This window comes from Ptychodera flava, chromosome 1 (genome assembly GCF_041260155.1).
Source record: "Ptychodera flava strain L36383 chromosome 1, AS_Pfla_20210202, whole genome shotgun sequence".
Lineage (NCBI taxonomy): Eukaryota > Metazoa > Hemichordata > Enteropneusta > Ptychoderidae > Ptychodera > Ptychodera flava.
The window spans coordinates 49,159,117-49,175,050 of NC_091928.1; the positions used below are offsets into that span (position 1 = coordinate 49,159,117).

At 38.6% G+C, this 15,934-nt stretch overlaps 1 protein-coding gene across 1 annotated transcript in view; it reads left to right on the plus strand.

Moving 5' to 3' along the window:
* The first annotated feature begins 13,990 nt into the window (after positions 1–13,990).
* The window catches only part of LOC139140185 (endoglucanase F-like), a 35,164-nt gene continuing 33,220 nt past the window's right edge, over positions 13,991–15,934 (plus strand). The window contains exon 1 of the mRNA XM_070709264.1: positions 13,991–14,271. Coding sequence (XP_070565365.1) covers positions 14,197–14,271 — 75 coding nt within the window. The 5' untranslated portion in view covers positions 13,991–14,196. The remainder of the gene's footprint in view (positions 14,272–15,934) is intronic.

Genomic DNA, 15,934 nt, shown 5'->3' on the forward strand with positions numbered 1-15,934 from the left:
TCAATTGTCTCGTGCGAAAGGTCACCTGGTGATGATATCACGACACTGGGATAAAATTTTCCCAAATCAACCACCTCTGGAAACCTGCGTTACTTGAAACGATATCTTTACAGAGGAATAATAGCAATAATTTAAGGTGATTTTCAAAAATCAACTCGAACGCTCAACGGGGAATACAGTTTCAAAATGGGAAATAACCACACCGACATAGGCGAACGGATATTGCAGATCCTATGCATTGTTCTCTCTCGTTTTCACTAAGAAGAGATTAATGAGGATTAACAAGCTTCATCCCTGTTTCCAGCTTCCAAAGACGGATTTACATCTATTTTGGTCATATTTTGATTACTCTCAACTTGAAGAAAGTTCACGTAGATTCGAGAGCTTGAGTCGTGCTCGACAAATGATAAAATCACCCACGGGGAAACCGGTTCAAACATCTAGCTGCGCAAATTATGACTGAGCGATAACTCAGAGCCGTCCACTTCATTTGCAGTGAACAAAGGCGAAGTAGAACTGGACGAGTTCGGAACAAAACAAATGAGACATAAACTGCGTTAAGAATTGCACCTTTATTCCACAAACTTTACGAGTTGTTCCAGGGTTTCTTGACTGAAAGTTTGTTTTTAGTCGAATGAAAGGTTTACTTTCTCTTTTTTACGAGCAGTCATTACAGCATTCACTGACCTGAACGATAGTAGACAGACAAGACTGGTACTGTCCGATTTGCTGTTCAGGTCATGTGGATGACGCATCGTTTGACAAAAAGACAATTATCTCTTTAAAACACAACCTTCCTGACCTAAACCAGAGAAACAAGTTACCACAAAATTTGCCGATATTTCAAATTCAAAATGGCCGCCACCCCTGTGTTAATGTTATGGGAAAAATGAAATTTCGATTTACACAAGCATATGACGCTGAAAAATTTACTCACTTCCAGAGATTCAAAATGAGGCCCAACAAGCGGTAGATCAGAACTGAATTGAAAAAAATTGAGAGTCCAAATATCTGCGCTCGAGGTGCGTTCTGCCCTAATATTGAAGAAATGGAGGGAACGGAAAGAACTTAAACAAGAGGTTTAGTGGTCTTTGCTTGCCGAGAGGTATACGAGATCTTGTCCAAAGTATTGACTTCATGAAGACGTCAAGTTCGTTTCAATTGCATAGACTTTGCTTGTAGGTGACAAGTTTGATAGATGCCGTCGCCCAACAGATACGGCTTCATGCCTTGCGTGTCTCGGTATGGAGAACGGAGAAATCGCTAGCTAGAGGTGACGATATTACGGACTTTTAAACAATACCTAAAATACTTGGCTTCAATCATAAAATAGATATGAATTAATGATAAAAGAATTCATCCAATCATAAACATCAATAAAACTACTAAAACAATCGTTACACAGAGTTAACATGCACTGGGATAGCGGTAAGTAAATGTGCACTCGCCAATCTCATTCGGTCAATCGAAGAGGGCGTTTTTCCAACAAACTGTCCTTTCCACTTGATGTTCTTCCGAAATTCTGTACTTTCCTTGCGTATTTTGTGTAAATGTAATATTTTTGTATTCTATTTATATTTGAGACACCTTTTATAAGGCTTGAGGGCAAGCCTTTGTGGGAGAAAGAACGATGTCATGTTTCTATAATTTGTACCGGTTACTGTAAATCTTCATTCTAGTAATTCACCAAATTTCAACATTTCGCCACTTGGGCTTGAATTCTCACGATTTACCGGAGGTGTAATTCTTCAAAATTGGCAGCAAATTACATTTTCAAGTCTCTTTTGTTCAAATTCAATGGCAGCGCCATTCCAGGCACCCACGTGTCTCGTGAATTCCTATGATTATGCATGAAATGTCTCACGCAAGGTTGGACAATAGAAAGACAATGTAGTCGAACTTTTATCAGAACTGTAGCTGTTTAAGTATCGCTTTTCATATTTTCACAGCTTGGTTTTAAAACAATGGTGTTGTGACATGTCTCATGCATATTACGTATTAATGATTGTGAAACTTGCGTTGGCAAGTTTTCTTGTCGACAAAGTATTGTAAATTTGAGAGTCAGACTTTGGGGGTCTTGGAGTGAGCATATCTCCAGGCTCTCGGAGCTAAGAGTTGCCCCAGGCAGCCATCAGGCTGACCTGGGGAAATAAAGTTTCGAGCGCAACGTTAATTCCTGTGTCGCCTGATCTATGTATTTACTCCATCTACGCGTACTGTGGTCTGAAGTTCCCCTTAATCCTGATTCAGAACAGCATGAACACTTCTTTACAATTTCTTTACTATTTGATACCTTGATCACAGATAAATGGCCTGCCACTATAGAGTACGGGGAGGTCTGGGCATAAACTGACAACAGCTGTCCGATATAATCAAATGTACAGATGTGTTCGGGCTTTTCCCGTCGCTTTCATGTTCGCTGGCCGTAACTCTATATGAGCCAACTAAAGATGTATAAAACGGACAAAACACACAGGCAGAGGACGTTAATAAGCCAATCCCTGAACACAGTGTTGATCAGATAGGAACTGATGAGCGGCCTTTAACGTGAGGGTAAAACTTTAATAACATTCCATGTTTAAACATTTTCGCTTCATTTCGATAGATTATCAGCATCAGTTCTGAATTTCTAGTTCAAAACATGTACATTTAGTGTTCGCTTCGCGAAATCTTCAATTTTAGCATAGGTGTTCATGTTCGAGTGACACAAACTGCCGTGTGATGCAATGTCTGACCTCACCTATAGAAAGATGGTGAGGGCGCCGTCTTAGATTTACACATAATCCAGCAAAATAGCATCCAAGCGCCTTCCATTGACACTGCGGGTTTTTTTTATATTTCTGCAATTCATTTATTGAATTCATTTCCCCTTCTGAACTCTATTGAGAAAATGTTCATTATGTTCAACAAATTGCAAGTGTAAGCTATTTGAATCTTACTGGTTGAATTTCTATAGAAATCACTCTGTCAGTTAGTTACGCCAAGGAAAAACCCCAAAAGGTTAGGTGAAATGAACTTTTGAATATGACAGGCGTAGCGGCGACAGCAATATGCCTGTGTTTGTCTGTATTAGGATAGACTGCTGGGAACTCAAATTGATATTTCATGAAACGAATATCAATAAGTGAAAACATAACTAGGCGAAAATTGCATGATTCTATGTTCCTCAATTCTGATTTAAAATCACATATGGATTGAGTTAGATTTCTTACTCCAGAATGTTTATATCCATAAATCACTGTAAGTTTGTCGTTCGTGCGATAAGTATATTTATTTACTCGTTCTCTTCTTAATGTAGACAAGTACGATGTACAGTACAGTACAGTACAGTACAGTACAGTACAGTACAGTACAGTACAGTATAGTACAGTACAGTACAGTACAGTACAGTACAGTACAGTACAGTACAGTACAGTACAACACAACACAACACAACACAACACAACACAAAACAACACAATACAATACAGTACAGTACAGTACAATACAATACAACACAACACAACACAATACAACACAACACAACACAACACAATACAACACAACAACATAATACATTACAATACAATACCAAACAATACAATACAATACAATACAATACAATACAATACAATACAATACAATACAATACAATACAATACAATACAATACAGTACAGAACAGTACAGTACAGTGCAGTACAGTACAGTACAGTGCAATACAGTACAGTACAGTACAACACAACACAACACAATACAGTACAGTACAGTACAATACAACACAACACAACACAATACAACACAACACAACACAACACAATACAACACAACAACATAATACATTACTGTAACAATACAATACCAAACAATACAATACAATACAATACAGTACAGTACAGTACAGTACAGTACAGTACAGTACAGTACAATACTATACAGTACAAATCAACACAACACAAGACAACACAACACAACACCAACACAACACAACACAATACAGTACTATACAACACAACACAACAAGCAACAATACAATGCAATGCAATACAATACAATACAATACAATACAATAAAATACAATACAATACAATACAATACAATACAATACAATACAATACAATGCAATGCAATGCAATGCAATACAATACAATACAATACAATACAATACAATACAATACAATACAATACAATACAATACAATACAATACAATACAATACAATACAATACAATACAATACAAAAATTCAAGGAAAACATAACACCAAAGGTTTGGGGCAAGTCAAATGCTTCTTTTTGTCTACTGAACCCAATACTTTCATGTCATCTAAAATTGGTTTGTCTCTTTTTGTTTTGTATTGTTTGTTTGTTTTTGTTTTTGTTGTTTTTTTCGGGGGGGGGGGTAGTCTTCAATACTGAGTGACAAGAAGAATACTCTTCAAATGAACCTTAACACCAGTGTACGAGAATGTACGGCGTCGTTATGCCGCTAGCGTCGAAAGTCACAAAACCTTTTGTTTTCCGCAGCAGCCGAACACAGTTCACACAAGATTCGTTTCGGCCAAAAAATAAAATAAAACATAAAGTTTGTTTCTCATCACCGCACGTGTAGATTCAGACCCGCCGTGTCAACCTTTTTTCTGCTAATGAGGAATAAAATGAACGTAAAATTACTCGGCGATAGTGCTGTATAAAACAGAACTGTAAACAAAATAACTGACACCAACATTCCATTCAGAACTGTACACATATGTCACTGTTATATTAAGCTGTCAAAACTGAGCATTGCTGTATTAAAAGTCAAACCTCAGAACTGTTGCTATACAAAAATAATAAAGCAACACTGCTGAGCATTTATCGCTGCGTGCAGCCGAACACAGTTAACACAAGATTCGTTTCGGCCAAAAAAGGTAAAAAGTTTGTTTCAGACCCACCGCGTCAACCATTTTTCTTCTAATGAGGAATAAAATGAAAGCAAAAATACGCGGCGATAGTGCTGTATAAAACAGAACTGTAAACAAAATAACTGATACGAACTGATACGAACATTCCATTCAAAACTGTACATATATGTCACTGTTATATTGAGCTGTCAAAACCGTGCATTGCTGCACTAAAAGTGTTGCTTTACAAAAATACTTAAGCAACACTGCTGAGCATTTATCGCTGCTTGCATTTCTATGTTATTTTCATGTTTTTTGCGCGTTTTTGTTGGTTGAAGAATAAAAAATACGATTGAGAAGAAAAAACCTCGCGTCACCGCATGATTTTTTCAATATTTTCTTGGCCTTACTTCGAATTTTTGTTTCTCCATCATCACTGAATCAACTTACCCGAATTGAACTGATAACCTTTCTCTAAAGTTGGCCCCTTCACAGAAGTTCTGTGTAGTAAGCCTGCAAGGGAGAGTAGCCATCGAATTGTTTCATTATTTCCGAATAGTCAACGTAATCAATGTTTCGCAAAGCTCAACTTCTTCGGAACGAAAAAATTAGAATCGCAAGCATCAACATCATCGTTATCATCGTCATCATCATCATCATCATCATAATCGTCTTCTTCAATTCGTCGTCGCCATTTTCATCGTGGATATTGTCACCATCACAACCTTCCACATTACATGCTTGACCTAGCTCAGCCTCCGTTGTCGTGCCCCTGTTATGTAGGCACGTTAGCAAAATACCACCATATCTAATGATCAATATTGAACGTGCCCATGTCGAGAAGCAGATATCTTTGACTTTTGACCGGCATGAGGGTGGATGGATATCCGTATTATTCAAACTGATGATAGGAAGCAGAATGACTGATACAGATGAACAATGCGTTGTTTACCTGAACAATACTTCCCCAAAGGGTCATGGCGACGAATAAAGTGTTTCACCTGACAAAGTGTTTACAGATGTGTTCATATGAACGTAAGTTTATTTCAATTGTTAGATTTTATATTTTTATTTGACCATCAAGACAACTGCCGAGATGTCTTAAAGGTCAAAGTTGAGGAACCGGGTTGCTGAATTATCCCACACATTGCATCGTCGCATTATGAACAGAAGCCATGAACATTTTGTTTTGGTTCAACGTGATAGTTTAAGGCAGAACGAGCCTCGAGGAGAGATATTTGGACTCTCAACCTTTTACAATTCTTTTCTGATCTATCACTTGTGGGGGCTCATTTTAAAGCTCTTGATGTAGGAAAACTTGTTACCGGCTTAGTTTTTCAAAATTCGAAAAGTTTAATTTTTTTTCTCCGTAGAATTAACATAGGGATGACGGCCATTTTGAATTTTAAATATCGGTAAATCTTGGGTTATTTGTTTCTCTAATACCAAAATTTGCCCGATGACCCATGATTTTTATTCTTCATTTTGAAAGAGAATGGTTGAAGGATTCCTTAAGGAAAGTTTGAGCAAAAGTTTGTCTTTCTCTTTCGAGGCGCGAACTACCTTAAAGTATTTAGGCAGCAACAGTGTCCCATCAAGGAACTGTACGGCAACGTATGTTATTTTACCTCAGCATTATTGCCCATTTTTGCATACGTGATTACGGTGAACCGTAACAGCAGCTATTCGTGATCGCTATATCGTAGTTGACCCTTTCACGGTTGTCTACAACATTTGTAAGCTCTCTGAAAAGAAAAAAAACATCATGTTTAGCAGCAAAACACATGTCGTTAGCAACAGATATTGTTCTCTTTATACCGCGGTGACGTTGGATTCGGCCCATGCGGAAATAAAGTTCGATCAGAACAAAAGAGTAGGAACACTTTGTTCAAATATTTGCGATTCTAATTATCTAATTACGGTTTGAACAGTGTAAGGTTATCACTGAGTGCCCTGTGCTTTGCTGCGTTCTGCCCTTGATACACTCTGCGCACTTTGTGAAAGGTCCCCCATTTTGTTTCCATCGAAACACAGCGACTCGTGTTCCTCTTTTATCTAAACAAAATATTCGTCATGGAATAAAATTAGCTTTGATCTGTTGTTCCTGGTTTTCGAACGAGTGGCGGCCGAACAGACGATTATTCCTGACGGTCGTTCTACTCCAAACCTGGGACAATGGTAATTTCTGTAGAAATTGCCTGAGTAACGTGTCTTCATCATATTAATCTGCTAAAGCCAAATTATAAAATTCGGTTTGATGCTTAAAAAAGGGCCGGCAAGACTTCTCTAATCCACATATAGCCTGAAACAAGCTGAGTGCGCTGTCTGCAGTAAATAAGCATAATTTTAACAAACAGATGAACAACGCCACAATAGCTGTGTAAGATATTTGTATTTCAGAGTACTTGTAATGCTCATCCTTATCAAACGCGTGCTGTTTCTCGACAAGATTGTTGTATTCCGAAAAGTCAATTTTAAATACATGGTCAATGGAGTTTTCATCACCGTGCTACAAAACTTGAACTCTCTGCCAAATGACATAAGATATGGACCTTTATATCGTACAGTTTAAGGTGAAGGTGAAAGAGTTTATCAAACTGCATTTTCCTTTGTGAATAACTTAATTAACATATACTTTCTCCCATCGTTGAGCTCTGATGAAAATTATTCATTGTGTAACTCAGCATTCATAAAAAACGTAAATAAGTAAATAAATAAATAAAATGGCCAATACCAGGATAACTATTTGGATTAACATACCGAGGAATGTTGCAGTGCCACGGAGGTTACTAGTCGATAGTCCGGCCAATATTTTACAACATTCTACTCAAAGGTTCGTACATAAGGCGGTCGCTGACTCCGAATTTGTTAATTGAAACTGCAGGATTACAAGTATAAGTTGATTTGCACACAAAGCAGACACACACCTAGTAATTGGCGGCGAATTCACGGAGACGTTAACTGTGTTTAACAAGCATGTTTCCTAAAGTAATTCACCAATGGTAATGTTTGTGAGCTTGTCCGATCCCCATCTTAATGACAGTGCCATCGCTAATTTTGATATCCAAATAGTAGCTGGTATGATCAACCGCCGACCTGTATTTATATTTATTATGAATAATTTCTTAATTCATGTCTAATGTATGCTTAAGTTACGCCTTTCAATCATTATTTCAAAAATCATATGCTTAGACAAAATCGCTCTCTTCGGCTCTGGTACTGACCCCCCCCCCCCCCCCCCCGCCGTACCAAGACATACATAGGCGTGGAGGTTGTATCTCGGGAGATTGCTGATGTATCAAAAATGAAATCTGTGTAATTGAAACGAATTTATACGTCTCCGTACAGTCAATACTTTAAAGACAATCCCGCTAACTTCTCAGCAAGGTAAACGTGCAAACCTCCCCAGAACAAGAACAAGTTCCCGCCATTCCATTAGTCTCAGTCGTAATTAGTGGGACAATCTCCATAGCAACAACCGTTGTCAGTTCCCTACCAAGGCGATGAATACATGACTGTGCGGCAGGTAACCCTGGCAACACCGCTATCTTTATCTTTCTAATTTGACACGGAATTTACCCTGGGCTAGAAATCAGATAAACTGTGACAGTTGAAACATTTGCGCACGTATACCTACACCCACGTGTTATAACAGAGATAGGCCATCGACTGACCGTTTATGGGGGTGCTTTTCTGTTAAGTAATAATGTGCTGGCATTTCAAATTGTGTGTGTTTTCTCAAGCAAGCTTCCGCGGTTTTTTATTAAAATACACAAATTAAAAGGGTTTTTGTTTAAAGTTTACTGTCAACAGACGAGCTAGTGACGAATATAGCATGATTATTGTAACCACATACCAACGTGGAAGTATATAATCCAGCACTACTATTAATGGCGAGAAAAGTTACCTCCCATGCGGAAAGGGATTTAATTTGGCTTAACTTTGTGACACAAGATAGAAAATGACTATAGGAAATATTTTTGGCGACAAGTAAGAAAGAAAATATGTGACCTTAGTGTAGTTGCCGTTAGAATCATGAGTACGCTAAATGTCAGGGCGTTCTCACCTTACAAATCTGGACAGGCCACATCATGTTTTTCCGATAGTGACTTTAAACAGCTATGACTACTGGCATCGCAAATTATAAATTTTATATATTTATAATATATATTTATAATATTTATTTTTCGTTCATAGCTCATTTACAAGAAGATTGTTCAGATCCATAGTTATAGAAACTTAAGGCATACGATGAAAATCAGAATGGAATATAGGGGAAATGGTCCCAAATCATGCCAATTGGAATTTTAAGAATGTACAAATCCAAGGAACCATTCCAAATGGAAGAATTCAATCCCACGTTTGCGTAATACATGCTTTACATGGCTTCAGATTGCTTGGAAGAGGAATGGGCAGGAATGACAGCCGATGCACCTGCTTGTCTCGTGGGAGTTTACACTGATTACACTGGGGATAGGAAGTTTACACGGATAACGCGGAGTTTGTGGAATGCAGCTGACCCAGGACATACCCGCAACGACCCACCGGGAGACTACACAGTCACCCAGTCCGTTTGTGGCTTCATAGGTTGCTTTCCTCGAATCAGGCCTTGGCAAAAACATCCCACTTTTATGTACCCTTTCTCGATGAACTATAAAACTTGTGTGACCTAATTCAAAACTGTGTCATCGAAAGCTCGTCTTCTCGTATGGAAAATGGACTTTTTCTAAATTGCAATTACAAGGTTTTGCTCAATAGAAGAGCGACATTCTTGGGAGTGTTGTGTACATGATTCTTTGCAAATAAATGATGAAAAAAACACCTCACCTGTTTGACGTAACGCTGAGAAGATCCTGCAAAAGGTCACGCGATGGTCAGCATCTTCTTTGAAGTTTTAATTAACGCTTGTTAGGATGTACTTCCTTTATGATGCATTCCGATTAATCTCTGCAATAAACGGACATAAAATAAATTAATATGAATATCTGCAGCAAGACAAACACCAAATATGCCCATTTATAAAGAGAAACACGATCGACGAGGAGAAGAACAAAAATCGAACCTGAGTAAAACGCTTCGTATCCACCAACTGAACAGACCAAGCCGATCCATTGGTACATTGGTACACGATGTACTCCTCCAGTGCCAGTCGACGCAAAGTCACAGTTGCAGGAGAAGAGGACAATGGTTGTGACACTGTACCGCGGCATCAGTCATCCAAGTCATCCTCGGATGAGGTGGGTATTGTAAGAATATATTTCTATGCTGATTAACCCTTTGGGCGCCAAAGTCCATTTCTGTCGCCTTGATAAAATATAGCAAATGAATTTTTGTTCAGATTTTACAAAATTTTGATCAAAAACTGTATCCAATGAAAAATGAGGCCCATTTGGTCCAAAATTAAAAAAAAAAACAAAAAATCACAAAAAGTGATAAAATGTTGCACTAAAACTTTGGAGGGAAAAATTACAGCTCTTAGAAGGGTTAAATACATTTAGAGATTAAAAATACTCCTTTTGGGTCTCCTTAAAAAGTGAGTGACCATCGTGTCTGTTTTTACCGTTTGGAGCTTTTTCTCCTTCATTGAAAAGCATCGTTTATTTCGTTCATAGTGGATATAAAGACTCAAATGCATAAAATGGCAATTTAACTTTTGTCAGAAGCTACAGTGATAGGTACAAAACATATCTGTTTACTAATGTGATATTATGCACTTGCGCTGCGAAAGGTATGCTTGCCTGAAATGCAAGCATTGTGATACGGTCCTGCATGGTAGCTTGAATTTTGTTTTATGAAACTAATTTGTAACAACATACATGTAATACAAAATGTGATTAACAACTGACACATTTTGTCCCCAAAATGTGCAAAATGTCCCAAAAAGTAAACGGTAGGGGGTCAGAGTGTCCCCTGGTTTAAAATTCCTGGCTGTAACACTGCTATATAATCACTGTAGTGGCAAACCATAAACACTATACACCAGCAATGGTCACATAGCGTCAATGGTGTTATCAATATCGCAAAACATATTTGCCTGTCTATTCATAAGATATTTACACTCTTGTGAATTTTATCAAGGAAGCGTGTGGTGCATAAAATTTGTGTCTGATGCTCCCAAATGTGTTAAACTTTCCTTATTCATTTTAGTTAGAGAAAGCAAAGATAAAGCTTGGTAGGATTGTTTAATTTCAAAAACCGAATACAATTGTGAAACGCGCGCATTCAGCAAACTAATATTGATTTTTTTTTAATTTGAAAAAAAAACTAATTAAATAGCGTTTGGTTTAAAATATGAAAAAAAGTTGACAAAGTCAATTGGTTTAAACATTCATTCAAATAAGGGAACGTTTGCTTTATCACATCCAGCGTGTCTGGCAATCTATTTCCGTGTAGCGCTCTCACTAGTCTCTGATCAGAGTAAGTGTAAGGCGATTTCCCTCAAAGTTCATATAGCTGGGAACAGGTTTGTTCCCACCAATCATGCCATCCTTGTGTTCTTTCTCGTCTTGAAACTTTTGACCGGCAAGTTATTGTTGTTGTTGTTGTTGTTGTTATTGTTGTTGTTGTTCGTGCTCTTTTAGAGAGTAGGATCTTTAATTGTTCAAATTCATCAAAAGTGTTAGGTGCCCCATAGTTGACAGTTGCAATATTACAAATTACACATAAAAAGAAGAGTTGAGAAAAAAGAAATTAAAGTAGATGAGCGTAATTTTGCTGATTAAACCAACACTGCTACAATATCCTATTCTTCAAAGTTACTGTGTTGGTAATATTGTTTATTCATATTCTGGATTTGCTTTTTTTTGCTATTTCTTTGACAACTGATAGTTTCAATTAATGCCAGGCGTCGATTCGGGACATGAATTCCGGAGGATGTGTATTTCTACTGGCGCTATACTTGAGATCAAGCTCCCGATCCCTCCCTCTATGTTCGCCTCCACGGATCAAACCCGTGAACTCTGCGTTTACGGTCACATTGCAGTCTCTCCGCTCTGTTTTCAGGAATTTTGTCGAAACCTGGGTTTGTCACAGGTTCGCCAAAGGCGCGGCTTTACTTTACCTTTGCACTTTACTTTAAATTATATCACATTGCATCAAAAGGTGGGCCGCTACGTTCCCACGGTCGTGTGTGGGGGCGTGTTTGTGTATAAATTGATATTATGAAATTAAATCAATATATCATTCATAGCTTTGCCTCCATCATCGTTGCTCTCGGAATGGAACGTGAGAGACAACGACGTTAATTGACAAACTTTCAGCGCCTACAGAGTCTACATAAATGACCAGCCTGCACATTACACAATATGAACAGCCTATACATATTACACTCATTCTAATAGCACAGTGTTATAGCGTAGCAACAAATTGATGCATCGGTCCTCTCTATGGTAAAGCAAACCTAATCAAAGTATCTGGCTGACGCAAGCAAAACCGACGAAGGGAAAAATTACATGTATTTGACATCAAACCAGCGAGATGAAAAATGAATTTTAGTCCAGAAATTATTTCCTTTTCTTTTTTTTATATTTTTTACCGTCATCCAACGGGCAAAATGCCCATTTACAGGATGAGGTACCCATTAGGTCCCAATGGAGAATGGGGAATATAGTGCCTTGCGCGGGGGCGCAACAAGATTCTCGAGTCGCGAACTCACCATATTTTGATCGTGAGTCCGGTTCTCAGGTCACACCCAGGGCTCGAACTCGCCATCCTCCAGGTGACGGTTTGTCAGATAACCTACTCACTGGGTCATGGAAAAACTTCTAATTACGTGTGCTATGGTCAGTAGGCGGACCTTTGACTCGATTACATGTCACGTGACGCGATGCTGTAAAACTTTTCGTGTATGAATATTGATGCTTCGAAAGAAAGGATGTTTCAAGGCCAGACGACCGACCTGTTGAGATCCTTATTTGTAGATATGCTTAAAGTTTCCAGGCATGGTTACCAGCAAAAGATTCGCTGAGCGAACTTCCTCCGCCGATTAATTTATTTATTTATTTATTTATTTCAAGGAAGACCAACGGGAACAAGTCCCATTTACAGGCTCCAAAAAACATAAAATTTAAAAATACAGAAATTTAAAAATACAATTATACAACCCACAGTACAGAACATTATAAAAGTAAGCGAAATGAAAAACAAACAAAAAAGTCTACCAATTTAAACATGACAGTTTTACCAAGCGTCTAAAACTTCCGTAAAATGAAAAAATGTCAATAGCGGGGTTTGAAGTGCACAGTTCATTTAAAGTGCTCATACATCTTTGTAAAGCGGAGTACTTAAAAACATTGAGTTTGCTAACTGGAAGTCTAAAGACTGTGCGAGTTCTAGTAGTTTTCTGGGGGACATTATAAGTAATACGAGAAACAATAAGGGGACAGTCATACATATTATTTACACATTTATATAAAAATATTAATGCATCGGAATCTGGCAGGATTGTTTTCTTTTCAACTTTTAGTGAAAATCAACAAAATTATGCACACTTTATCACCTTAGAACAGTTTATTACTGCTTGACCATTCGTTTTACTTTAAAATGTCCGTTATGCAAAAAGGGAAGCATCGGTGACCGGATTAGGCATTCCTCCGAGAAACGAACAAACGAAAGAGAAGTGCCTCACTCAAAGCCATAGAATACAGCACCATAATCACTCTACCATACTCTTGAACTTCCCTTTTCTTCAGTGGTATGGGCTTTCCGTCTTGCTTCTCTGTGATAATCCCCAGGTTTTCACATTTCCGACTGTGTATACTTTATCAGTTTGCTGCATTTACATGTCACAATTCGGAAGACAGAACACAAATGTTTACTTGCCATGGTAACTGATGCTTAATTTTGTATGCACGTTAGTCGAGAAAAGCTTGTTAAACAAAATGTATTTAGATGTCAGAAACAGAACGGAAAAAAACTGTCGAATAACGACAGCTGATCAATTATATTTGCGTTCCGTGAAGTTTACCACTTTACTAAATTTGTAAATGCTATGAAACTCCCATTTTACATGCAACCATCACGACACACTCTTCCTGGCTGAATTGGTTTCCAAAATCATCAACTTCCGCTTAAGATCTAAAGATTTCAATAAATATCACGAATCAAGAAAGAGTTCAAAGGTCAAAAACAAACAAAAAAGAACAACGAGGAAGTTAGAACAACACTAGAGATACAATACTTGAGGAGACATCGGAACCATGCCCTAATTTGTTTTCGGTGCCGTACCATTGGGTGACAGAACAACGTCATCAGTACCATCTTTGCAAAATTAGGGATCTTCTTCACTCTCTGAGAGCTCTACACTTCATCGACGGACATCAGAGGATCAGCAGGCCACAATGGAAACGAGTGACATTAAGTTGGAGGTTACCGACGGCAAAACTATCAACGATAAACCATACGCAGGGACTCAGGTACATTAGAATCTCTATCTTAAAATCTGGTCTGCCCTGTCTGTCTGTCTGTCTGTCTCTCTCTCTCTCTCTCTCTCTCTCTCTCTCTCTCTCTCTCTTCTCTCTCTCTCTCTCTCTCTCTCTCTCTCTCTCTCTCTCTCTCTCTCTCTCTCTCTCTCTCTCTCTCTCTCTCTCTCTCTCTCTCACACACACTCCGGTTCAATACGTCATGTCTTCACGCCTGCAAATTCTTCACGCGAACATTCGTCAGGATCGAGTATCTTACAACTCGCAACTGACGACTGACCATTTCGCATGTACGCACCAGCACATTCCGTTAGGACGGTACCCGGTCGTCCTTAAGCAAGAAGCAAGCGGGTCATGGCCCGACGTGCTTGAGTCGATCGTTCCAGCGGACTTTGTCCAGTTGGAAACAGCGGTATCATGTCCTTTACTGATAGCACTGATCTCACTCGTAGACTCAGATCGTCTATCACTGTCAACTGTGAAATGTGATACTGATCTATTGATTTGGATCTTACATGAAATTTGACTTATTTTTATTATAATGTGCGTCCTCAATCCACAATAAAGCTCAATTGCTTTTTAATTTACAGTTAGCTGTAAATCACATGCAATTCTGCCATGACAACTGCAGAGGTCAAAGCCACTTTGACCTCTCATTGAGGACAACAAGGTTACTATTGATAACTCATACTGGGTTCTATTTCTCTGTGTCAGTTGCTAGGCAATGAAGATTGATTTTTTTTTAAAATCAAACACGAAAAGAGAGTGATCGACGGTTTTAGTTAGTTGGCATACATGACAACCAATCATTGATTAACTGTACTTGGAGTGCGCTTGTCACAGTACTCTGCACGGGTTCCCTATCGCAGTATTTCGAGATGAACCACTTATGCTGTCCACTTTATTATCAGATGCAGAACTCCAAATGCCACTCGATTTGGCAAGGTTCCAAAACCATACGCTCGTGTGATTTTTTTTACCCTGACACCTAATGCAACCATTTCTGCTTTTTATCAAAATATTCGCATTTCTGTTCGAACACAGAGCTATCATTGTTTAAATATATAATAGTTCGCTGTACAAATATTGCTCTTCAAATGAGTATGGTAGCGCAGTTTATTACAGGTAAATCGGTTTATGGCTTTGTTACTATGAGGAACAACTCGTAGGAATACTTTACTTTAGTTCCCTGTCCCCGATGAAGATTAAAGCAACTTCAAATTATGTTGGCCATTCTGTTCATTAAGCAGTCGTCACAGTGAGAGGGCGCGCTTCGCTTCTGTACACCCTAACAAAGACCAACGCAACCGAACCTTGGACGACACAGCTTTTCACAACGCGTTTCGCTCAGAATGAAAGTGAGGTGTCCAACACGTCATCAATGGCTAAAGGTAGAAACAAGAGCTCACGTCGGCTGTGGTGAAAATGCTTACCAATGCTAAAACGGGCCCTCAACTAGCATACAAGACAGCATTTTGATAGCAAGAGAAATCGGCGCTAAAACTACTGGCACGGACTTAATTGCAAGAACACTGTAAACGTTTTAATGTTGTTCTCAGAACGGCTGTATTGGAGCATTTGGATTGCCCTTGGCTGAATCAGCGCCGTCACTTTGCCATGGCGAGTATGACTCCTATGTGTCCTTTACGTACACAAA